The sequence below is a fragment of the Zootoca vivipara genome, chromosome 2 (genome assembly GCF_963506605.1).
Source record: "Zootoca vivipara chromosome 2, rZooViv1.1, whole genome shotgun sequence".
Classification (NCBI taxonomy): Eukaryota; Metazoa; Chordata; class Lepidosauria; order Squamata; family Lacertidae; genus Zootoca; species Zootoca vivipara.
The window spans coordinates 57,868,918-57,894,864 of record NC_083277.1 but is presented as its reverse complement, the minus strand read 5'-3'; the positions used below and the strand labels follow the sequence as shown (position 1 = coordinate 57,894,864).

General features: G+C 46.7%; 1 protein-coding gene across 2 annotated transcripts; it reads left to right on the top strand.

Annotated features, from left to right (window-relative positions):
• Window positions 1-58: 58 nt before the first annotated feature.
• On the top strand, window positions 59-25,947 carry TSPAN17 (tetraspanin 17). Of its 2 annotated transcripts, none has more exons than XM_035105819.2 (8): window positions 59-173; window positions 12,314-12,364; window positions 15,490-15,636; window positions 16,377-16,547; window positions 17,933-18,058; window positions 18,605-18,652; window positions 19,023-19,139; window positions 19,664-25,947. In XM_035105819.2, the coding sequence occupies exons 1-8, from the start codon at window positions 138-140 to the stop codon at window positions 19,727-19,729; spliced, it is 762 nt and encodes a 253-aa protein (XP_034961710.1). In that variant the 5' UTR covers window positions 59-137; the 3' UTR covers window positions 19,730-25,947. The 2 variants fall into 2 exon arrangements, with proteins under 2 accessions (XP_034961710.1, XP_034961709.1); XM_035105818.2 differs by having other exon boundaries at window positions 59-224.

Genomic DNA, 25,947 nt, shown 5'->3' with positions numbered 1-25,947 from the left:
GCGGCAGCAGCCTCTCCTTTCCTCTAGGGGGCGAGCTAGACGGGGCGGAGCGGCGGCGGCGGAGCTGCTGGGCCGCTGGCTGGCGGGCGGCATGGGGCTGTGAGGCGGCCGGGCAGCGCCCAGGCCCCGCGCCCGCCATGCCAGGCAAAGCCCAGCACTTCCAAGGTCCCCAGGTCAGCTGCTGCACCAAGTACCTGCTCTTCGCCTCCAATGTGCTCTTCTGGGTGGGTGAGCGAGCGGGCGCGCGCGGGACGCGGCCCGCCTCGAGGCGTCGGGGGCGCGCGGTGGGGAGGGGGCTTGCGCCGCCCGCTTCCCGCGGGGGTGCCGAACTAGGAGTGGGGCGTGGGGTGGGGTGGAGTGGGGGAGACGGACGGGTCTCCCCTTATTTTCGGCTGCAAGGTCCAGGCCTGGCTCGGGGGTCGCTGGCCTGCCGGGAAGCAGAGGGGGCTCTTCCTCTCCCCTCACCCTCTTTGCGGCGGACATAATGGAGAGCCGTCTCTCATTTTAAGGGTGCTCCAGTGGAGAGTCTGCAGGAAACTGAGCTTGGTACGGGGGTGGGTGTGGGTGGGGAAGGTTCCTTCTTAGGAGCGCCCTTTCCCTGGGACGAAGACGCTTCCAGCTAGGGATGGTCATTATATCTGGCTTGGTACCAGTACTGTACATGAATGTGCGAAGCTAGACTATGATCCGTGTAATCCGGTATTGTCCGACGGGCAGCATATTCCCATACACTTCGGGCAGAGCAGCGGTTTCCCCCACCGCTTAACTACCTGAGCTTTTTGTATGCAGATTATGTGCTCTCTCCAGGTTCTTCCTGCTGGTAATGCTCAGCTGTACGGTATTTATTGCCAATAGACTGTCATTCCCTTGCCCCCACGCAAAAAAAAGTTATTCTCTGGCTCAGAAGGTTAGAAGAAATTCTGCATATGTGTGATCAGTGTGCAGCAAACCAGGTGCCCAAAGTCAGCTGCTTTGAAGGCACATGCGCCAATGTTATTTAACTACTTACTGTTGGTGAAACTCCTACTGAGGGCTTCTTGCATTGGTTGGTTGCCCCTCATCCAATTTAACCCCCCCCTTTCATGTTCTCAGGTGTGTTTGTTGGGAAGGGTAGTTGCCTTTGCAAGCTGCCATCCAACAAAACTACATTTCCCAGGGAGCAATAGGATGATCTGAGTGCACCCAGCACCATCAGGTCACGCATGCCACCATTGTAAGCTTGACTAGAAAAGATCTTGCATGTAATGCCTTGGTTCTCTTCCATGAGCAGAAAAGCATCTTCCAGTCAAATAAGGGCTCTTTATGTCATGATGGCCATGACCAACATGGATGGCTTTAAAACAGAAGCAGGCAAGTTCATAGAGAATAAGACTGTCAATAGTAACTACTCGGAGCTGCAATTGGGGAAGAGTGCTGTTGTGCTCAGATGGGCTTCCTGCAAGGATTTGCACGGCCACTGTAAGAACAGGATGCTGGACTTGATAGGCCATTGGTCTGGTCCAGCAGAGCTCCAAATCTGATGAGCTTTTCCTAAAGCTTCTCTGAGAAATCTTGTAAATACTGAGGCCATTTGAGACAAGGGGAACTTAGCCACCACTGCTTTCAGCCTCCACTGTTCTTGCTTGCTTCACCACCCCCTGGCAAAGGACGTTGTGCTATAGGAAGGTGCGTCCATCTGCCCGTTTGGTTGTATCATATGCTTGTGGTTTACCAGTTGCAGCGCTGAGACTCCCTGCATCTGTTTGTTTGTGGCTTTTGCCATTGACTGACATAACCCCCAGAAGGGATTGTGGTAAAGATGGGAGTGGACTGTGATGCTAGACACCAGACTTTCCCTCTGACTCATTTACCACAGTATTGTGCTAACAAGTGCATTTTTCTATATAAGCCAATGTTGTGGGTTTAGTTAGGGTAGTGTGTGTCTGCTTATGACAATACCTATGTATGCTTGGTGTAAAATTGTTCTTAACAGGGGGGAAGCCATTTTGCAGCAAGACTGTTGTTTTTACAGGGAAGTTATCCCAAATCCCTGATACACACCATTGGGGCGCAAGCAAGTTACTCCTTTGGAAATGCAAAAGAACTTTGCTTCCAGCTATAATCTATAATGAGACTTGGGCATGCTTCAAAAGTGACAAAACTCTTACACAGAAAATGCTTCTGTGCAGGAGAAATTGTGAAACTATCCCCAGAATGTGTACACTGCATATACATCATACTGAAGAGCTGCATATGTGCATATTCACATGTTCACATGTGATGGTCTACCCCATGGGTGGGCAAACTAAGGCCCCAGGGCCGGATGCAGCCCAATCACCTTCTAAATCCGGCCCATGGACGGTTCGGGAATCAGCATGTTTTTACATGAGTAGAAGGTGTCCTTGTATTTAAAATGTATTTCTGGGTTATTTGTGGGGCATAGGAATTTGCTCATTTCCCCCCAAAAATATAGTCTGGCCCCCACAAGGTCTGAGGGACAGTGGACTGGCCCCCTGCTGAAAATGTTTGGTGACCTGTTTTGCCTCCTGTTTTGCCCACAAGACAGCTTTCCATGTTGGAATTTAGTCACATTTGAAGCTGGCTTGTGGTTTGTTTTGACCCGTTGTGATTGTTCCAACCTATACCAGTCACGTTTGGGAGTGAAAATAAGCACGGTGTTATTAAGTATGCCTACAGTTTCCAGGGAAGCTGGGATTAACTAGAGTTGCTTCCCTTATCATATTGCCTTGCCCTGATGGGCCTTGGACCCCTGCACTTCCTGTACAGTGAATGTTGCTGTTTGTGAAATATTTATTTATTTTAAAAATGTCTCTGGAATAGTACTCTCTGGGCAAGGCCACACGATGCAATTAAAGTAAAAAACCTGCATAAATAATAAAATCACAAAAGCAACAATTAAGTCAAGATCATAGGGTTGAGAAAGAAGTGAACCCAAGAGTTCTCCAGATTAAAAATTCTTTCAAGCTTATCTGAAGGGAAAATGGTATTGTCCTGACACGTTTTCTGAAAACCAGTAAGAAGGATGACAGACAAACCTCTTGGGGCAGGGAGTTCTACACTTGGGTACCACCAGAGAAAGATCTAGATCAGGGGTGGGGAACCTTTCGGCCTCCAGGTGTTGCTGAACTACAGTTCTCAGCAGCTTCAGCAAGCACAGCCAATGGTCGGGTATGAGGGGAGTTGCAGTCCAGTAACATTTGGATGGCCACAAATTCCGCATTCCTGATCTAGATCTTGCAGGTGACTAGATCTAACTCAGGTGGCTGGGGGCATTCACAACTGATTCTCCTTGGATGATCTATGTGCAAGGTAGTAGGAAGCATTCCTTCAGATAAGAACATGTGGTTCATGCAACAACCGGGACTTGATTCAACCTGTTGGATGAAGGTGAGTCATCTCTGATATTTTGATAAAGCAGGCAACCTGACAGAGTGACCCAGAAATGGGTTTTGCAAAGGTACAGGTGCTGTTGTTTAGAAATAAGTTTCCATGGATTTTGTGAGTGCTTTGCTTATCCAGAGTTTATTTAAATCCTGGTGATACTGATTTGGGCTGCTGTTCCATCTAGCCCAGTACAGTACTATCTACTGTGATTGCCAATGGCTCTCCAAGGCTGAAGAGAAGTATTTCCCAGCCTTGGTACCTGTGATCCTTTCGCCTGGAGAAGCCAGGGATTGACTTACTGTTTACAAAGCATGCACTCAATCACTGAGTTATGCTTTCTTTTCGGGTGTCCTCCAGATGACATGTTTATTGAGCATTCATCCTGATTTGCTTGCACAAAGCTTATACGGAGGTTATATCATACCTTGTTTTTTGTTGTTTTTTTATTAAAAATAAACTTTATTACATATCACAACAGTTACCAATCATCACAATCAATAAAAAACAAAAGTTCAGCCTAATCTGAATTTATCCCCTTTTTACTCCTTTTCATTTGTATTCTACATACCTTACTCTAACATTTATAATTATTTCATACCGTTCTTCACATCCATCATTATTCCCATTACAATCTATTCCTACCATACTACAATTAACTCTTTACAATATCAAAACAGAACCTTAGATAGTGGAGACGAGATTTAAATTCTCTGCTTTGGTTTGTACATAATCTGTAAATGCTTTCCAATTATTTTTTGACTCATCCTTCTTAATTCCTTTAATTTCTTCATATTTTATGGCCAAAGTGTAATAATTAAATAGTTTCTCTTGCCATTCTTCTTTTGTCGGAACGTTAACAGCCTTCCAATTTTTTGCAATTAATACTCTTGCGGCAGTTACAGCATAACTTATACAGCATCTATCTCTAGGTTTGACCTTCTCTGGCATCATTCCTAAAAGGAGTAATTTAGGGCATTTCTTAATCGGATATTTCAAAATTTTCTTTAATTCATTATAGATTATTTCCCCTATCATACCTTGTTTTTACGGGGCGGTTATACAACAAGGAACATTCATCTTGATTTGCTTGTGGGTTGTTTACATGTCTTCCTGTGCTTCATTCATCCCTTATGTTTCGGTGCATTTTCCTGCCAACCAACCACAAAGTCCATTTTTTAATTTTCAAAGCTGGATTTGCTCTGCAAGGGACATCAGCCTTTTAATCCACTTTAATGGCACAAACCCCAAGTTTTGGTATGCACCTGAATCCCTTTTACAAAATAGTTTGGAAGCCACTTCAGTTAATTCAATTTCTTTTAGTTAAATAACTTTTCTGCTCTTGGCCCCTTCCATTTTGCACTGTGGGTTTTGCAGGTCATTGTGTGCCATGGCCAATTCCAGCTCTCTCACACCATTTCCATGTTTCTGGAATATGACTGCCTGTATATAACAAGGTTAGCCAAAAGAGTGTTTTTAAATGTTTTGGACTGCAACTTCCATCAGCCCCAGCCAGCATGACTAATGGCCAGGAGTAATGATAGTTGTAATTTAAAAGCATCTGGATGGCATCATGTTGGCTAGCCCTGTTGTATACAAACAGTTCTTTCCCGGAGACAGTGTGGTACACAATGACCTCCAAACCCCACAGAGACTAGCTGAAGAGGGGAAAACGCAGCACAGGACACTCTCAACTTACTTCCATAAATAATGCGTAAAGCCAAAATTGAGTTCAGTGGCAGGTGGGATTGCTAAAGTACTTTTTCCTGGATGCCTGCTCCCTTTTTATTTATTTTTTATTTTTTGGGAAGCACGTAAAGCTGAATGAACACATGCTAAAGGCACATAAGCTGCGAGTTACCAGTACTTTTACTTTACCTTCTGTGTGTACACAACCCTAATCAGTGTCAACTCTAGGTAGGCTGTTGTCTTAAATATCTCCATTATACACTGCTAGAATTTTGGTGCTGGCTGCTGCATTTTGGGGGCACACAAGGAAATGCCTGGCAAAGTTCCAAATGCAATAGCCCCTGGTCCTGAAAACTTTTATTGGCTTTTCAGGAAGTCAGATCAAGGGGTACTCATCCTGGGTCGAAACAGAGAGCCAAATACTTCAGTGGAATGTCTCTTTGAGTTCCCAGTTGAAGTGCTTCTTTTGCATTAGGAGATTCTGTGATTTGTGGGGTGTGTGGGTTGGGGCTGAGAGGTTTTATTGGCATGGCAGGACCTCCCAGCTGTGTATTATGGAAGTTTGATTTGTGTTGCTTCCAGAACTTTGATCTTTTTCTCTAGGAAGGGTTTACTTGTCTATCACAATACCTTGTTTGATCTGTCTCCCACCCCTTTTTCTTCTTCTCCTCTCCAGAAGAAAAAGCATAAAAAACCAGAGAGGGAGAGGAAATCGCCATAAATGAGACACAAAGAGGATCACCTGGGTATGAATATTGCATCAGCAAAAATGGTTCAATAGAGAAGGTTGGCATGGGAGAATCAAATTCACTCCATGTGTCAGTTAATGCAGGATTTGGGAAAATTGTATTTCCTCAGACCTTTTTGTCTGCATTAGCTTGCCTGGTGGAAATTGAGAGATAAAGGTAACTAAAGATGGATGCTTATCCTTTCAGAGTCCTAGTTTATTTGAAACATTTTTGCTCCCCTCTTTAGCCAAAGAGGCTCCCCAGGTGGCTTACAAAAAACTGGTAAAACATTTGCTTGCCTCAGACTTTTAATCTAAAAGGCAAAACACACAAATAAAAAGGGATGGGGAGGGAGGAGGCCTTGGGCACCAGTTCTTAAAAGTTATTGTTCTTATAACACAGTTATTTAGTTCTGTTTGTGTTGGTTTTAGCTGTCTAAGAGAGCAACTGCTCTCTGGAAAAAACTATTTTCCTTCCCCACCACCCATCAAATATGGCAGCTAAGCAGGTAACACACATTTCACCCAAGTTTAGCTATTGGAACTTAATGGCAGCTGAAATCTGCATTGAGGGCAGGACTTGATGGAGTTGCCCTCCCTTGCTCATGTAATGGTGATGAAAGAAGCCATACTTCATTGTATTATTACCTAGTCCTAGTGGGTGGCAAATTGATCTTCTGAACAGCATTTGTTGCTGGCATCAATCTTTGCTTTGGAGATCTTTAAGCTATAGCATCCATCATGTTAGGTCAGAAGGTGGTAGAAATAGCAAGATTGAAGTGTCCAGGTTGACATTGAGGGATAAGGTTGTCCAGGATTGTAGGGGGAACCATAAGCAGCACCCTGGAAGCCCTCGTGACTACAGGCCAGGATGCTGTTTTTTAACAAGCTAAAGTCATCATTACAGCCATACCTTGGTTGTTCAACAGAATCCATTCCGGAAGTCCATTCGACTTCTAAAACGTTCGCAAACAAAGGCTTGGCTTCCAATTGGCTGATTGGCCCCAGAAACAATGCCAACAGCCAAAACAGCCATTCGGCTTCCAAAAAACATTAGCAAACCGGAACACTTACTTCCGGGTTTGCGGCGTTTGGGAACCAAAATGTTCACATTCCAAGACGTTTGACAACGAAGGTACGACTGTATTGGCTTTTGTGTAGTCAATAATGTATTTGCATGAGTCCCAAAGTAGTGACAATTAGCATTACCAAACCAGGGCAAAGTTTTTACAACAGTGACTTGATTTTCGAAAGTCACTTTGTAATGCTTTAACTGTGCCAAAAATGTGTCAGGAATTGGGCCTTAGCCGAGATGGATCTGAATAGCCCTAGCTTTGCCCAAACTCTGCTTGTCTTTGTTTGAGGCATGCAAAATCATTGAGAGACTTTGGCAGGCCAGATGTGAGGCTGGCTTTAGGCAGAGGGCTGGTTCGGATGTAATGATCACAGCTTAATAAACCATTATTTATTAAGCCAAGAATGAGTGCTCTGCTTCCACGTGCTTTTAAAGTTATCCTGTCCTGATTTGTTTAAGATTTAAACATTGAGCCACAGGATATGATCCTAGTTGTTGCAATTAAACCACAGTTTCCCTGTTCACATGCAACAGGAAACTGCAGTTTAAACAAACCACGATAAAAAGGTGAAGTCCTCAGGGTTGGTGTGCTCAGGCATGATGCTTGTTCTTGGCTTAATACACCTTGTTTTATTAAGCCAGAATCTTTACGTCTGAATGGGCACAAAGTTAAACAGTATTCTGTGTACTGGTGTTGCTTCTTTTGCATATAATCACCTCCATGTTGGAGCATCCCCGGATCGCCTAAGCCCCTTGTCTCCCATCACATAAATTTCTTTTGTGGCACCTACATGCAATTCCCCACAGATAGTGGGGTAAGTGTGCAGCAATCGCCCTAGGAAAGGGGCAGGGCCTTATTTGTGGGCCAGGGGAGAGCTCTGATCAATGCTGCTGCTGTTTCAGGAACGTTCCAACTCCTACCACGGGAACAGAGCAGCCATTGTCTGCACTGTGCCAAGCTTTGAATTGCTCCAGACGCTGTGTCTCCAGTCTTCTGTTTTCCAAGACTGGCAAGCCGGGACCCATATCTGGGGGGGTGGGGGTGGCCTGTTAGTGTCAGTGGGACTGGAAAAGTGTGGCAATTCAGTGTGTTCTATCCTGCAGTGGTGTAAAGTTGGCCTTGTAAGATCTCTCACAGACAGAGAAGTTGATCCCCTTTATTAAGAGTCTTGTTTAGGTGTTGGCTCCAAGGGTGCAGAGCTGGGAGATATTCTAGATCGGGTGGGAAACCCTTCTCAGCCTCTCATGCACAAAGCATCAGTGGGAGGTCCCAGAAGCAAACATTGGCAGAGCAACTCATGTACATTTTACCTTTGTTTGGCTAGACTAGTTTCTACAGGCATTCACATTCCCTATCTCTATCCTCCATCTAGACAAGCAAGAGGATTTATCAGAGTTCAGGGACACATTCCAGCCAGGCAAAAACCCTCAGAGTGTGAAGTAGGCCCAGTAAGGGGCGTGGGCTGAGGGGAGGGAAAGCCAGATAGAGAGACCTAGAAGGCTGCATTCAACCCCGAGCCTTGAGGTTAACCTGGCCTAGATGTCTCATTCAGAATGGGCCTCCTCTTAGCTGGGGAGCTGGTGGTCTGGGGATCTGAACAGCTCCATGCCTTTGATTGAGGCACATAGGAAGTAGCTGCTGCTCCATAACAAATTCATGGAGGAGGAGGCTATCAATGGCTACTAGCTACAAGGGCTATACAGTGGTACCTCGGGTTACAGATGCTTCAGGTTACAGACACCGCTAACCCAGAAATAGTAGCTCAGGTTAAGAACTTTGCTTCAGGATGAGAACAGAAATCATGTAGCTGCGGTGCGGCAGCAGCAGGAGGCCCCATTAGCAGCTAAGTGGTACCACAGGTTAAGAACAGTTTCAGGTTAAGAACGGACCTCCAGAACGAATTAAGTTCTTAACCAGAGGTACCACTGTATTCTGCCCCCTCTGTCAGAGGCAGTAGGCCTCTAAATACCATTTGCTGGAGCACAGTAGGGGCAAGAGGGCTGTTGCCTTTATGTCCTGCTTATGTGAGGACAAAGATGATGGACAGATGGCCTTTTGTCTCATCAAGAAGGCCTGTTCTTAATTGTGTGAATTTTGTGCCCTCCAATTGCTCCTACTTAATAGGTATAGCATTTGCTTTCTTGCTGCGTGTTCTGAATGGGTACCTAATGCTGTAATATATCCACCAGACATCCGGACAGTGGCGAAGCTTCATGCTCCAACATTGGGGGGGGGCAGAGAGCAGGTGGGAACGGGGCTGGTGCACATCCTGGGGGCATTGCCTGCAGGGGCCTGGGGCGTGTGTAGGGGCATGGCGCCCAGCACTGGCAGGGGAGGCAGCTGCAGTGGCACCCCACCAGGATCGCTCTGCTGGGGGCCGTGCGCTCCCCCCGCACTCCTCTTCCTCCGCCAGTGCATCCAGATCCAAAGATATAACAGTGGCCGCAGTATAGATTTGTAAAACTACATCCTGGGCTCCATGTTTGGAGGTTACATTTCAGAAATACTTAGGGAAGCATGTGGCGCCCCTGTTTTCTTCTGTTACATTCTGAAGTTTGGGAAATAAAAAAGTCATTTTGTGAAAAGGATCTTTAAAAAAACAAAACAAAAACGGAGCATGTTTTGAGTGGAGCTTCTCTCACTCAAAGTTCCAGTCTCCTAGTCCTGACCTCCATACCTCTTCCCTTTTGTGCCTGACTCACCCTTCCCCTGTCTCAAGATGTGACTGTGAGCTGAAATGAAACCTAATTCCTTACCCAAAACCACAAATCAAGCTGCTGTCCTTAACACCCACTAGGGAGTAAATCCCTCTGGACAAAGTGAAGCCTGCTTTAGAATAAAGATGCATAGGGTTGTGTTGTCAATTATGCAGTGGAAATAAAAATGCTGTGTGTGAGAGAGGGAATGTAAAATGTTTCCACTTTCAAAATTTAGGTTTTTAGAATTTTTTTTCTAGGCAGGATATAGGCCTATCTGATTGCTAGGTTCTGGGACATAGATCAGAAGAGGATACACACTGTTTTGGTCCTGCTGGTCCTCTAACCCAGTGGTTCCCAACAGGTGGTCCGCGGACCCCCAGGGGTCCGCGAGCTATGCCAGAGGGGTCCGCAAGATGCTATTAGAATAAAAAATATATTAAATATATTTCATATGATAACAGATTTTTTGTTTTGGCCACTTCCTGCATGAGCAGAGTCTAGCGCAAAACTAGAATTAGATAGAGGCAGTAGTTCTGCTATATGCCGTTAGGTGGCGCTTTACAAACACTACTGTTTTGCAAAGAGGCAGCGCGCGCATTCTACTAACGCTCACCTCCCCAAGATGCTTTGCGCATGTCGGCTTCATTTGTGCGCTACTGCGCAGGTACCCTGTCTTCTCCATTCCCCTCCCTCCTCCCTGGCGCGCGCTGCCTCTTTGCAAAACAGTAGTGTTTGTAAACAAAGTGTTGTTTTTCGCGGAAGCTACAGTTCGCGTAGTTAAAAATGGACCGTTGGTTAAAAAGTGGTTCATCTCATTAAGAACTGAAAATTAAAACTAACTGTATACTGATGGAGTACTCTGTTGTAACTGTAAAAAACGTATAAATATAAAATATAAAAAGACTCTTAATTTGGCTCTCACTTTTTAATTTTAGGATTAGGAATTAATGGGGGTCCTTGTCACAATAGCGGCTCGATGAGGGGGTCCTCGAGAAAATTTTGTTGGGAACCCCTGCTCTAACCAAAGTCCACTGAAATGCACTATCACTCCTAGGGAGTTCATGCACCAGCAGGAGCCAGCACAACAGAGTCCTGCTAATGCAACGGGACTTCCCCCTTGTACTTCCACTCCACCCCACATTGGCTCTGGAGAACCACCAGAACAACACAAAGCAGGAGGAGACGGGGAATTGTTCTGTCGGGCAAGCTGAGATGCTTGCGCTGATGGAACAATTAGAAGAGCACAACGCTGAATTCTTCCCGCAGTCTCAATCATGCTGCCATGCCTGGGAAATGTTAATGAGTTGCAAGTGGCTGCAGTGCTTAGAAGTGGGCATGCATTGGGGAGTAGGTGCTGGAGAGACTGGAGGTCCCGTTGGTGGGACAGAGTGCAGTTCCTTGGCAACATCTTCACCTAGCGTGGTCCTCACTGATCCCCTGCATCTAGGGGAACTTGAACATACCTTGTCAGGTCTTAACTGACTCTAAAAGCTTCAAGCCGTGTGGAAGATGATAGAAGATGAATACTTCTTCATGTTATTTCTCAGCACATGGGAGATTGCTGTGCATTTTGCATGGGAGGCAAATGGTGAAGTGGATCCTGGTAGACTTATTACCCACTGCCTTGTGCGACATCTTTAGGAGAAGAAAAGGCTAAGGAGTAAACCCTACGCAAATCTGGAATGGGGTCCCTAAAGTGGTTGGATAGCTCCTTGTACCCTCCTGGCAAATAGAAGGGGAAGAAATGGAGGCAGTGAGAGATTTCACCTTCTTGGGCTCCTTGATCACTGCAGATGGTGACAGCAGTCACGAAATTAAAAGACGCCTGCTTCTTGAGAGAAAAGCAATGACAAACCTAGACAGCATCTTAAAAAGCAGAGACATCACCTTGCCTACAAAGGTCCGTATAGTTAAAGCTATGGTTTTCCCAGTAGTGATGTATGGAAGTGAGAGCTGGACCATAAAGAAGGCTGATCGCCGAAGAATTGATGCTTTTGAATTGTGGTGCTGGAGGAGACTCTTGAGAGTCCCATGGACTGCAAGAAGATCAAACCTATCCATTCTTAAGGAAATCAGCCCTGAGTGCTCCCTGGAAGGACAGATCGTGAAGCTGAGGCTCCAATACTTTGGCCACCTCATGAGAAGAGAAGAATCCTTGGAAAAGACCCTGATGTTGGGAAAGATTGAGGGCACTAGGAGAAGGGGACGTCAGAGGACAAGATGGTTGGACAGTGTTCTCGAAGCTACGAACATGAGTTTGACCAAACTGTGGGAGGCAGTGGAAGACAGGAGTGTCTGGCGTGCTATGGTCCATGGGGTCACGAAGAGTCGGACACGACTAAACAAGCTCCTTGTACACCTCTTTCCAGCAACTCCTGCAGCCAAGCTGGTACCAAACGCATTGCTCTGCTTTTCTTTGGACCGCATCAGCAAGGCCGGGGGGGGGGTTGTCATCTGGGCAGTCCAGGACCTCCATGTACACTGCCCAGGGGAGGCCACTTCAGTGCTGCTAACACAGCAGGAAGCAGCTGTTACAAGTTACTGGACTCTGCAGCCGCAGCAGGCACTGTAATTCTCCAGTGGTTTGGCTTCACCCCCCAGAGGCGCACTCCATTGTCCCTCGAGACAGATTGTGCCAACAATGCAACAGATTTGGTGCAAAGATTCCTGTAATGTGTGTAGAGTGTGCTCCTCCTCCTTGCTGTGTTCCCCATAACACTGTGCTCTTTCCTCTTTTTCAGTTGCTGGGGGCTTCCTTTCTGGCCATTGGTCTGTGGGCCTGGGCAGAAAAGGTAAGTGTGGCTGCTGCCTTGGACCATTGCAATGATGAATTTTCTGGTTGGTGCTTTTTTAATGTTCTCACTGGCTCTAGTGCTCTTAGCCATGGTGTTAGGTTCCTGAAACGAACATGCCTGTAAACTAACCCTGGGTTCTCCAAGTAAGTAGCTTATCCCCTCTGGCTAGGTGAAAAGTACAAGTGATTGACAGGCCTCTGACTCTGAGCACTTTGTGGCACATAGCTGTGTTGCCAGCTCTTGACAAGTGAGCTGAGGTAACCAATCATTTTCTTCCAGCAGGCAAGGATACTCTAGTTCGCCAGTGAATGACGTTAGTTACAAACACCAAGGAAGGGATTCTACATTGCAGCTTCTCTGATGCTTCTGTCAGCACAAGCATTTCTGCTTGCTGGGTGAAATTATCTCCCCTCTCTTCCATGCAGTGTTCTGGGGACCCTGACCCTCCAGAGTGGATTTGGGGGAGGTGAAGGTGGAGGGAGGGGAGAAACCCCATTGCACTCTTGTAAGCCCTTGCTCTGGCTTCTGCTGGCATGCCAAGCTAGTTGGATCCAGGCCCCAGATCCTCTATTTCGGTTTATTAAGGACTCAGTATTGGAATGAAAATACAGACTTGTGCAATGATCTTAAAACACACTTCTGGATGTAAGTTTCATAGAATCATAGAACTTTAGAGTTCGAAGGTATTTCTAGGACCATCTAGTTCCACCCCCTACAATGAAGGAATCTTTCGCCTAACATGGGGCTCGAATCCTTTTGAAATCAGTGTTCCTGTTTTGCAGGTAAAGTGGGTGGTATTCGGCTACATTTTACTAAGAGTAGGCCCACTGAAATTAATGAACATGACTAAGTTGCGCCTATAAATTTCAGGAGGTTGACTGAGTAAAAGTTAGTTGAATACCAACCAGTGGAAGCAATTCACCATAGAGCTATGACAATCATTCTACAGGGTCTCTCAACACCCCCTTGAGCCATTTTTTTGGGGGGTAGGGGGAAAGCCCCAAAGCACTAGAAGGAGCCCTTGTGCTGGCTGCCACTAACAAGACTTGTTAGTTGAATCCTGTCCAGTATATTTGTGGTGCCAGCTTAGACATCAAATTGAATTTCCAAGTTTCAAGTCCTTATCAGGTATACAGCAGGCCTATGTGCAAACTGAGAACTTCAATACCAGGTGACAGGTTGCATGTTTGAAACGAGCTGTCTGTAAGAGTTTATGACCATAGACGGGCCTTTCATATGACATGGCATTGCCTCATATATGGCGCTTTTCAGCTGAGTCAGTTCAGGCTGCCCACTGTTGAAAAATCAAGGGATGTGCATGCATCTGTTTACTAGTCCTTTGTGAAGGTGATTGATTTAGGGTACATTGCAGTAATGCCTATTTCCGTTCTGAACCCTGAACAGCAGAGCTCCCACTCCGAAACATCACTTTTATTGTACTTTGCTCAGCAGGATAACTCCCCTGGGATTTACAGCAAATCCCTTCCTCTTCCTAGAGTCACTGCAGAGAGCCTCTTTTTTATTCCCGCTTCCCCTTCTAACTCCAGTAAATCATCCTAAACAGAATGAGTGGTGTCCTATCAATAAAGAAGAAATAATTGAGTCATGTGACTTGTGAATTTCATGTCCTAATGCTCAAAGAAGGATGTTGCTGTTCCTTGCAGTGCTGGGAAAGGGTTGTGGGTAGCAGATTCTGTATCCCAGTGGTGGCTGACCTTTTTTTCTTTTTGGTTCAATGGCCAATCCAGTGGTGGAGGTGACCAGAACAGGGTTGCCCACTCCCTCTCTCACACACTTTCACATGCACACTCACATGTGGGAGACCGAGAGGCACACAGCATCCCTACTTAGCTGGTCCAGGCAGAGCAACTGAAGAGCAGGGTTTACTGCCCTGTACTGTGTCCTCTTCAATCCCCCAGTTTTTTACTTCTGCCACCCAAATTGGCCACATCAGCCCCTTGAACTGTGGGTTAGCTGCTTCTCCTGTATCCCAAAGATGTAGGGTGGGGTTAGAGCAAAAGCATCAAGAGGTTGGAATCACCTAGCACCCTTTGAGCCTAGTTTAGACTTAATTAGTAAACCATGGTTTGTTGTTACATCTAAGCAGGGACTCATGTCTCTTGTATCCAGTGGCTTTTGGGAAGCGCCAGCTCCTCTGAATCTAAATAATAGACATGAGAATGTAAGAATTCTTTTGATGCATCAAACCCAAGGTTCCATCTAGACCAGTAGCATCCTATTTCCTTCCAGCAGTGGCCAGCCAGGTGCTTCTGGGAGCTCCCCAGCCTTCAGCTGTTGTTCTTAGCACCTGCTGTTCAGAGGTATGCTGCTGTTGTCCATGAAGGCTCCATTTGTCTATAATAACTAATATCCAACGCTACGCTTATCTCCCATGAATCTGTCTAATCGTTTTAATGCTGTCTCAGCGAGTCATTGCCACACACCCTAACCCTGTTGCTGTCCCTGGCCTGCAAGGTAGCTTCCATATAAGCCACAGGAGTAGCAGTGTTGGTGCATTACCACTAATATTAGTATAAATTGCAGTAAAACTCCTATTCCGTGTGTGTCCATGGTGATGCGCTCCCTCAGAAACAGACTCCTGTCTTCCCCTGCTCTGCTCTTGGAACATGGCAAGACAAGGGATGTTCTCCTTTCTGCTACCTGCTCCTCCATCTTCTCAAAGAGTATTCAGCTCTTCAGAGCAGGTACCACACCTGCCTTCCCCAACCTGGTGCCCTCTGCAACAGTGATGGCTGGGGGTGCTGGGAGCTGGGGGAGCTGCATTGGGGAAGGCTGTGTTACATGATTCACAAAAGTGGGCTTAAATCATCCACTTCCACTTTGAAGAAAAAGCAGCCAGTTCCTTCCTGAGATTATTCTCTCTCCCCACTCCTACTGTTTGACCCCAAAGGGGCAGTTTACTGCGCACAGCTCGTATTTTTTTAAAAGCCTTGATAACATAACAGGTAGTTTGACCTCCGCTCTGTTACGGTTATTACTGCTAATAGTTAACCAGTGAGTCATTTGCTGTAATAACTGTTGTGATTTACATGATTGTAGCATTAAAAGTGTTACACATCAGTGTTGTGAACTTGGGAGTCATCCATCCCTTCTCCCCCCAGGGTGTGCTTTCCAACCTGTCGTCCATCACAGACCTGGGTGGCTTTGACCCTGTCTGGCTCTTCCTTGTGGTCGGAGGGGTGATGTTCGTCCTGGGGTTTGCTGGCTGCATTGGAGCCTTGAGGGAAAACACTTTCCTGCTCAAGTTTGTAAGTCTTTGGGTCTTCCTGCTTTCCCATTCTGGGTGGTGAGCTGGATGCCTCTTGCGTTCAGAGCTTGGCAAAATGCAGTGCAGCAATACCTAGGAGTGGGCCCCTTTCTGTTTCAGCCTCCTTGAGCCTTAGGAACTAAGGCTGGAGCCTGGAGGGAGGCTAGAGTGCAGGCATTGCTGCACAAGGAGGGCCAACTGCAATCAGGGGTTTCCCTAGACAGGACAAGGAAGATCAGGGCAAGCTGGGGAAGGAACACTGGATCTACTGCTTGGAATGGAAGGACTGAGCAGGGAGCCAACAGTTTTTGGGTGGGCTATGGAGGTTAGAATGAGAAGTACGGTTGGGATTGAAACTGGAGTACATGCATTCTGTTCCTAGTGCTGCTGCTGCATTTTAACCTCTGTTACCTTCCTTTGAGGAAAAAAATCGTAATAACACCTTGATTTCCTTCTATTTCAGAAGTTTCAGAGGAAGTAGGCACCACTAGTACTGAGGATTAGCATAGCATTTTTAGGTTTTTGATATCTTAGTGTGATTTAAGAGACACTTGTCTTTCTTACTCTTCTGTATTTATAATCTGCCTTAACAAACAAGTTCTCAGGGCAGCTTACTTCCCCTGTGAGATGTGACTGTCTGATAAGTGTGAGGGCGATCCCTATCCTGCAGCCATGCGCTGCCTGGACATCCCCAGCGATTTCCCAGCTTTACTCTCTGGCCTGTCTCTGCTTTGCCCTCAGTTCTCTGTGTTCCTGGGGCTCATTTTTTTCCTGGAGCTCACGGCTGGTGTCCTGGCCTTCATCTTCAAGGACTGGATCAAAGATCAGCTCAATTTCTTCATCAACAATAACGTCAAGGCCTACCGCGATGACATCGACCTGCAGAACCTCATAGACTTTGCTCAGGAATACGTGAGTTGTACGATCGATCTGAGCGATCTGTTTGTTCTAGGGCTGGTGGAGTGTGAGGCGCCGTGGTCTGGAAAGACCCTGCTTCTGCACATGATAGTTGGGGAAGCCATTCTGGACACCTGTGGAGTTTGTGCTACTAGTTGGCCTGTTCTTTCTCCCAAAAGTTGGATTTTCTGCAGTCATAAAAGAGATGGAAGAAACATGGGGAAAACAAAGGAGAACTGTGATGTGATGACAGTGTTCCATAGATACCTATGGCAAGCGAGTGAGCAATGCATGGTGTTTCCAGATTAATAGGAGATATAGAAACATCTCCTGCACCCTGTGGGATTAGAGTGGTAATGGTTACCAAGCGCACACCAGAGCTGACTCTGCCATCTGGTGGCAGTTGATGAAGCTGCAGGGTTGCAGAAATGCTTCCTGTAGCCTGTACAGTGGTACCGCGGTTTGCGACCGCAATCTGTTCCACGGAGGCGATCATTCGCCGAAGGTACGCTTCTGTGCGTGCGCAAAGCGCTGAAAGAGCACTTCTGCGCACGTGCGAGCTGCGCAGATCACGTCTGCGCATCTGACGCCACGGAACCTGGATGCAAAACACTTCTGGGTCCACGGCGGTCGCTTGTCGAAGCGGTTGCTCGCCGAGGTAGTCGTAAACTGAGGTTTGACTGTATCTGAAAGTTACAGGGACTCTGTGCTGTCCGTGAAAGGCCTCATCCTATATATATAGCTGGGGTTGGAAACCTCCTGCCCGTGGGCATAATTAGATCAGCCAGGTCTCCCAATTTGGCCTGCTACACTATTTTGCCCAAGCCAAGCCTATGTGCCCCTACACCTGTACTCATGTACAAAGCATGTAAAGACACAGCTAGGCGCAAGGAAGTTTTCAGGCACTGCAAAGCCCTGTGCACAATGCTTTGTTTGTGCTTATAAAGTGCTGTGCACAGACCTGTGCGTACCCTGCAGATCAGCTGATCGTAAACATGGGCAAAAGCAGGTCACATGACACCATTGGGATATCAGGTGAATGGCAGGTGGACAGTCCTACCCACCTTTCAAATTTGGGCTGCTGGGATGCAGAAGATAAGGATTCAGCCCATGGGTCAGATCCATTTCCCCACTCCTGCTGTGTAACATTTTGCCTGCAACTGGTGACCTCATCTGTCCCTTTTGTCCATTTTTGTTCCTTACCCATTCTGATGCTCTCTAGATGTTGATGGACTCCAACTCCCATCGACCCCAGCCAGCATGGTTAAGTAGTCAAGAATGGCTGTAGCTGTAGTCCAAAACATATAGAGGGCACCCATTTGAGGAAGGCAGCATTTGGTGTTTCTGTGTGTAATTGGTTGCTGGACACTTACGCTGGTTAAAACTGTCTCCCTGTACAGTGGTCTTGCTGTGGGGCTCATGGCCCTAATGACTGGAACCTCAACATTTATTTCAACTGCACTGACTCCAACCCCAGCAGGGAGCGCTGCGGGGTGCCCTTCTCCTGCTGTGTCAAGGACCCTGCGGTAAGGAGCTAAAAGGAGAGGGGTGGTGAATAGACCTTAAACCGCAGGAACAAGGGGCTACAGGATAGGGTGAATTCTTTGCTGCTCATTCGCTCCATGGAGAGCACGCTTAAGCTGAGACATTAATAGAACAATTGCTCAAGTGTATTGCCTAGTGGCAGAGATGAGGAACCTGTGAGCTTTGAGATGTTGGACTCCCATCAGCCCCCACTTTTGGCCACGCTGGCTGGGGCTGATGGGAGCTGGAGTCCAAGAACATTTGCACCCAGTGTACAAGAGTCCAGGTTAAAAATACAATGATCCAAGTCTGGACCAAACTATTTATGATTGAACGGGCAAAACTTTCTGTTTCGTGAGTTATGTTGGGTTGGGTTGGGGGGTAGATGGAGGAACCAAGGGCTGCAGCCGAAGTATTTGGGAAGGTGTGTCATGCAAAGCCAAGTGTTGGAGAGATTTAGGGGGCAAAGCAGCGAGACTTTTATCAGGGAAGTGGTTAGAGAACTTCCCAGTTTGGTTGGACTAGCTTTGGGTCTGTTGTTTCCGCAGGAGGATGTTCTCAACACGCAGTGTGGCTATGATGTCCGCCTTAAACTGGTGAGAGTTGGGTTGATACGTCTGGGCCCTGGGTGGGAGGAGCCAGGCAGATGTGCTTCCTAGAAGGCACATCATGGGACCAGGCACAACTGGCAACGGAACCAGTTAGCATTCTGGGTTAAGGGCAGAAATAATAAAGCAAGGGGTGGGCCTGTGCATGTTCTAAATGGGGGATTGTAGAAGTGAGACCAAGTGGCTAGGTTGGGATGGGCTGGAACTAGTGGCCACAGAGCAAATATTATTTTTGCCACTGGGCACAGAGGATTGTAGCATTTCAGCTGAAGTGGTTCCCTCGTCTCTGGGCAGAAGATGGTTCTATGCATCCCTACTTCCAGAGCTGTTCACCTGCTTGCCTTTGCCTTCTCTGCAGGAGCTGGAGCAGCAGAGCTTCATCCATACCAAAGGATGTGCTGGCCAGTTTGAGAAATGGCTCCAGGACAATCTCATTGTGGTAGCCGGGACTTTTGTGGCCGTTGCGCTGCTCCAGGTATATAAGCTGCTGCTGCTGCGAAACTGAAGTGGCTGTTGTTTTTGCGGGATAAAGTGCCTCTGAACTCCATAGAACCCACAAAAAAGGCATCCCAAACCCAGACCCATTCAGATACTTAAAATCACATGTTCTCTATTGTCTGAGGGGGCAGGGCAGGCGGGCAGGCAGGCACTTGTTAGCCCTGCTTCCTCTGTCGCATCCCCATTGCCAGCCCCTTCATCTTCCACCCATTGGAAGGCAAACGTCTGCAGTGGGGATCCTGCACTCACTCCACCTCGAACTGCCTTTTCTCTCCTCTGCACGTGCCTCTCGTTCCATTTGCCATTGTACTGCAAAGGCAAAACGGGCCAAGACTTCCCCCTCGCCCCTGTCAGTGGCAGTAATAATACTGAGTTCAGAGCTGTGAAAAGATGGAATCAATCTCCTTCTTGATGGTCCCAGCTTTGTATAGCGCTTGTGTGCATGTACACAAGTGCTTCTCATTCTCTTTAACACGCATCATCCTCAACCTTGTATTTCAGATCTTTGGTATCTGCATGGCACAGAACCTCGTGAGTGACATCAATGCCGTGAAAGCCAACTGGTGACACCAGAGCAAGGCCTGTGCCGCCTTCCCCAGACCCGCAGCGCCCTCCGCAGGACTGAAGCTGCAATCCTAGCCACGGCCACAGGATGCTGCTGTGCCATTAACCAGCTGTTTTGTGTGTGGGTAGCCAGCGCTACCGGTATTAATGGCTCCCCAGTGCCCTTCCATATCGTCCTCTTCTTGGTTGGGGTGCACATGGCGTATGAGCTGCGGGTGGCCAATGTAAATAGTATTTATTATAGGACATTCTGGACGGGACTCCTTCCACTGCTACCCTCACTGCAATATTTGTGGAGCCAGGCGGCCTGTTGCACGCGCAGGCCAGAGACACTGAAGGCCAAATAACACAGGGAGCTCTGGGGCTGAGTAGGTGCTACAGGAACCCCAGGCGGATAAGGCACAGCCCGTGCGGCTTCTCGATAGGAAGCTGGTTGGAACCACCATCTTGTTTCTGCTGCCTGGTGCAGCCCTGACATTTGTACCCTCCCTTAAGCCTCTACTTCAGGAGGGGATGTCTGTGGCTCATCTGACCTTGTTGGACTCCAGCTCCCATCGGCCCTAGGTGGTGGGCAAGGGATGATGGGAGTTGTAGTCCAGCAACAGCAGGAGTGCCATGGGATCACCATCCTTGCTGTACTTGAATTTTCTGTGCTCCCCTCTCTCTCTCCATCTGCTCAGGTCTCCTCTCTGTTGGGGGATTGGATTAGGAGGACACGAGGTTTATGTACCCTGCTCCCCACCCCCATGCAAACCAACATGACTGTTGGCTTATGTGGGTCACACTGTTGGTCTCTGCCCCTTCTCTCTGTGTCTTAGGATCAGAACCCAGCCCAAAGTATTAAGCATAGGACAAGACCCGCTGCTGCATCCCCTTTCCCATCACAACTCTGCCCTTCCTGCTTTGTTTTCCAAAGGGTCTACAGGGGCCCCGTTTTGACAGCTATGCACACACAGGCAAAGCTGGACATGGGTTCAGCTGCTTCACCCAAGAGAGAGAGAGCCAATCTGTACAAAAGCTGTGTTGGGTTTAAAGCACTGGAACATGGCTAGCACCTGCTCTGGCACAAAGAGTAAGACTACCTTGTGAATCAGAGAGAGAGAGAGAGAGAAACTACATGTTTCTTTATCTCCAGGCTTAGCTGGATTCACTTGTGTGGGAAATATGCAAACCTTTGTATGCAATTCCATCTCCTTTCATGTATTTGTCTGTGGGACCCACAGGGAGCACTCCTGGCTAAGCTGAACAAAGTTTTGGCCTTGCCTGCACCTCGTGCTCTGTCCACCCCATGAGCCCTGCAGGACCCCCCCACCCAACCCCAACCCCAGTGCTTCTTTGGGGGCTGGCTGGTGGCACTTCTGAGAGGGCACATGGTCGGGAAGGTGCATTTTGTTCGGCGCTTGGATTTGTTGTCATTTTCCTGCTCTCTTTCGGTTGGCATTCTTCCCTCATCCCCCCCCGGACTCTGCTGCTAACAGGACTGATCCGACCGTCTGGGATTTTGCTGTACCCAATAATAAAGCAACCCCTACCAAATGATTGTTATGCTCTTTTACTCTAACACACACACCCCCACACAAAAAAACAACCCAGGATGGTCTTTGTGTTTAAGCAGTGATTTCTTTGCTGTTTTTAGGAGCATACAAAGCTGCCTTATACTGAACCAGACCTTTGGTCCATCTAGCTCAGTATAGTCTACATCAGTTTCCCAAACTTGGGTCTCTGGCTGTTTTTGGACTACAGTTCCCATCATCCCTGACCACTGAGTCCTGAGGCCTTCTGGCGGTTCCCTCGCTGCGAGAAGCCAAGTTACAGGGAACCAGGGAGAGGGCCTTCTCGGTAGTGGCACCCGCCCTGTGGAACACCCTCCCACCAGATGTCAAAAAGAAAAATAACTACCAGACTTTTAGAGGACATCTGAAGGCAGCCCTGTTTAGGGAGGCTTTTAATGTTTAATCGATTATTTTATTTTATTTTTCTGTTGGAAGCCGCCCAGAGTGGCTGGGGAAACCCAGCCAGATGGGCGGGGTATAAATAATAAATTATTATTATGCTAGCTAGGGATGATGGGCATTGTAGTCCCAAAACAGCCTGAGACCCAATTTTGGGAAACACTGGTCTCCATTGACTGGCAGTGGCTCCCCAGGGGCAGGTCCCCTACCACTGAGCTGTGGCCCTTCTCGGTTTGTCGTGCTCTTGGCAAGGTTTCCCTGCTGTGTGAAGTGAGTGGCAGCGTCTCCTCGCCTTCCTCTCTCCACATAAGACCTGGTGCTCTTTCAGTTGCAGCGTCAGCTTTTCTCCACGTGGGGGTGCTCCTGGCTAGCTTTCCCCCAACAATTACAAACACTACATAGCTCTTGTGCTTGTTGCTTGCAGCATGGGCAAATGTATGCTTTATGCAAAAGTTGGGGTGGGGATGAGGGCGGTGCTGGTGGAAGCCTGATGCTCAGGCGGTTGCTGCCTGCTGGGGGTTTCCTGGTTACTGTCACCTTTGGCAGTGACAGTGGAACGGAAGGTTAGCGACGCTAAGAGAGAATTTGCAGAACTCGGTTAAAACAAGGGTGAAGCACTAAAACTGCTAGCACATTTGCAAAGCTAAACTGAGTCCGGTAGGGTTTCAAATTGGATGGGGGGACCATGTGTTGAGATTCCTGCATTGCAGAGGGTTGGGCTAGATGACCCTCACGGTCCCTTCCGACTCTACATTTCTATGAGTCTATGCATGATTATGTACTTCTCAGTAGCATTCTCTCCCCCCCACGCACCCAGCCCTCTGAAAAAAGGGAGAGAAAGCTATTATGAAGCTGTCAGCGTTTATGAAAAGGAAAACTAACTACTGCATATGCAAAAGCTACAACCTATCCATCTTAATCTGGAGGGGAAAGGATAACTTGCTAAGCAGATTTACTTTCAACTCAGAAAGTCTACGGCATGCTTGACTGTTTCAACACTTCTAAGGCATAGTAATACAAATATGCTTCTAGTCAAACTACAGGCTGCCATGTCAGATCACATCCGACTGCTCTTTCTACTTAGGATTTCTTACTCCATTCATTTGCATCTTGCTGCTTTTTCCAGTTTATTCTTTCTGCACTTGGTTATTTATGCTCTTTTCAGGTGAACTCTTACTCATTCCCTTATCTCGTTCAGCCCTGCTGCCAGTTGTACTCGGTTTTGCAATGCAGGATTGTCATCTGCGGTTATTTGGTGGCCCAAATAGGCAGGGGATTAAAATAAATTAATAAACCCACTTCTGCTGATGGACTGTTTTGGGGGTGCATCTTTGTTTGGTACAGACTCTTCCTTCTCAGTAATGTTTTTCTACATACATGTCTTTATCAACCAACCTCCCCCCTTTTTTTTAAAGCCTTCTGTAGTAGCTCATATTATGCAGCACTTTATATTGTGACATCTGCAGTTCTTTATACAGTCATACCTCGGTTTAAGTATGCCTCGGTTTGAGTATTTTCAGTTTAAGTACTCCGCGGACCCGTCTGGAACGGATTAATCCACTTTCCATTATTTTCAATGGGAAAGTTCACTTCAGGTTAAGTACGGACTTCTGGAAGCAATTACACTCATACCTCGGGTTAAGTACGCTTCAGGTTGAGTACTCTGCGGACCCGTCTGGAACAGATTAATCCACTTTCCATTACTTTCAATGGGAAAGTTCACTTCAGGTTAAGTACGCTTCAATTTAAGTACTCCACGGACCGTCTGGAACGGATTAATCCACTTTCCATTACTTCAATGGGAAAGTTCGCTTCAGGTTAAGTACGCTTCAGGTTAAGTACAGACTTCTGGAACCAACTGTGTTTGTAAATCGAGGTACCACTGTATCTGAAAAGTTTTAAACTGTAGATTGGTTTGGTTATCCTCTGTCCTATCACATTCTGCTTAAAGGAGAATAGTGCGCAGCGACAACTTGTATATTTGTCCATAGACGTGAGAGAAGCTGTGTGTGTGTGTGTGTGTGTGTGTAGAGAGAGGGGGCGGGAAATATATGTTCTCATTTGGGCTGCCAAGTAATAGCAGATGACAATTGCATGCTCCTGCTTTTACAGTCAATGTTGTAAGCCACCCAGAGATCTTTTTAGTTGTCAGATGGCCTATTATTTTATGTACATAAAATAATACAAACCCCAGCAGGCTGCAAGCATATTTTAAGGCAACCTTCTCTAATATGGTGTCTTTTAGATGTTTTGGACTACATTTTCCATCAGCCTCAGCCAGCATGGGGGACAGCTGACTTAAAGAAATAATACAAAGCGTAGTTGAAAATTAAATTCTAGAGTGATGGCTGTGTTAGCCTGTGGCAGCACCAGAGTCTTGTGACACCTTAAAGACAAAAGCTGCTATCCTGGCCCTGTTCCCCAGGGGAAAGTGCTGCTGTACTCAATGGGGCTTGCTTTTGAGTACTGTATGTAGAGCCTACCATTGTATGCTGGAATTAACTTCATCAGGTGCCTTATCCTTTTATACATCCAGGTGTATAAGAGAAAAGGCACACTTACAGTGAAATGTAAACTATACGGTAATAATTCAAGTAAAGCTTTAAAATATGCAAAATAAGCATTCACCTTTCACAACAGCAGTAATTGATGGGACATTGTCAAGTATGTAATGGGTAGTTTGCTATCGATAATTTTGAGCTCAGAAAGCAACCTTCACCTCCCCCACCCCTCAAAAAATCTGAAGCCAACCAAGTTGCAAAATATAAATGGAGCAGAGAAAAAAGCAGGGGGGAGAAAAATGGTTTGATAAAGACCACACATGACACACACTAAGGAAGCACCTCTAATTTAAAAATCTGATTCAGTCATTGTCCACAGCGAAATGTGGCATCTTCACGACACTGTCCTGTACCAGGAAAGAAAGAAGATAAGGTGAAAAGTTGGTGTTTGGAACAAGTCCCCTGATACAAAGTAAGAAACAACCAGGAATAAAACCACAAATTTAAACTGAGCTCAAGCTCATTCAGAGTCTCCAGAACTGTCAATAGATTGGGGGGGGGGGTCTTTTAAATAAATATTTGTGTTAATCCAGTTGAAGAATGGAATTCAATAAAAGTTTAATACACTCCACTAATGCAATATTGTGGAGTGTGTACAGCTGGTTATATGTTGGTAACAATCTGTCATAGGCACCAGTCATCCAGACTGTTTTTGGTCCATCTTGGGAAGGGCCTTAGCTCTGCTTTTCATGCAGAAGCTCCCGGGTTCAAGCCCCAACCTTTCTTGGTAGGGCTGGGAGAGACTCCTGCCTGAAATCCACTGCCTCTAAGTTGACAATACTGGGATGGATGAATCAATGGTCTGACTCAGTATAAGGCAGCTCCTTGTATTCCTAACCACATGTAGGAAGAATAAACTATGACGACTTAAACTCATATATCATGCCAAGTAAACATGCTTTCAGATAAACACTGTTTTAGACAAGGCTTAATTAAGCCTATCTGCTTAAATGATGACACACACGCACCTGCTGAGGAAATACAGGCAGGATTTTGAGATACAAAATTGGGATGCTGGAATAATGTAGCAGGTTACCTTGGGTTACTCCATTCCCAATTTTAGGATTCTGGGGCCCATCTCCACTACAAATGTCTCTTGGTTTTGTACCAGCCTGAACTTTCATAGCTTCTGGCAAGGAACCTTAGCTGTTGCATACCTGCAACTTGGGATAACCCTGCATGGTAGTTGCTATGTGTGTCCTTGAAAGAATCGTGTATACTGGTGGCCCCTTTCCATTTCTGGAAGTCACTGTGATGAAATCAATATAATTGTGTTCCAATAAATTCAAGCGGACTCATTCTACACAATGGCTGTAAGACAGAATTCTTTTACCCACATACTTTCTCCCTGATTTCCCAGCCGTGTGTGTCTACTAATCATTAGCATTTCAAAGTGGTGTATGTAAAAATAAACCATATGGAGAATAAAACAATAAAAAGTCATTATCAAACCAAAAACCACTTTAAAATGCCCACTGCAACAACAAAGTCTTTGTAATTCCCCTTTCTTTTGCTGCATTGTAAATGGTACTTGCAGAGTATAAAAGTCTCTTGTGATGCAGCAAAAGGAGGAGGGGGCGCTTTTGGAAGGGGGGGTGCACTGCACACATGCGCCCCTTGTAGAGTTGTCACTTGGTGGTAAAAAAAATGCATTGCATGTCAGAAGTGCCAGGTTCAATCCCTGGCAACTCCATGGATCTTAAGCTGA

Bases quoted from the DNA above. Each gene is read 5' to 3' on its own strand.
- TSPAN17 (XM_035105818.2), top strand. From the start codon at position 138: ATGCCAGGCAAAGCCCAGCACTTCCAAGGTCCCCAGGTCAGCTGCTGC. The intron at 12,365-15,489 runs GTAAGTGTGGCT...TTCTCCCCCCAG, and splicing joins TGTGGGCCTGGGCAGAAAAG to GGTGTGCTTTCCAACCTGTC. The intron at 15,637-16,376 runs GTAAGTCTTTGG...CTTTGCCCTCAG, and splicing joins ACACTTTCCTGCTCAAGTTT to TTCTCTGTGTTCCTGGGGCT.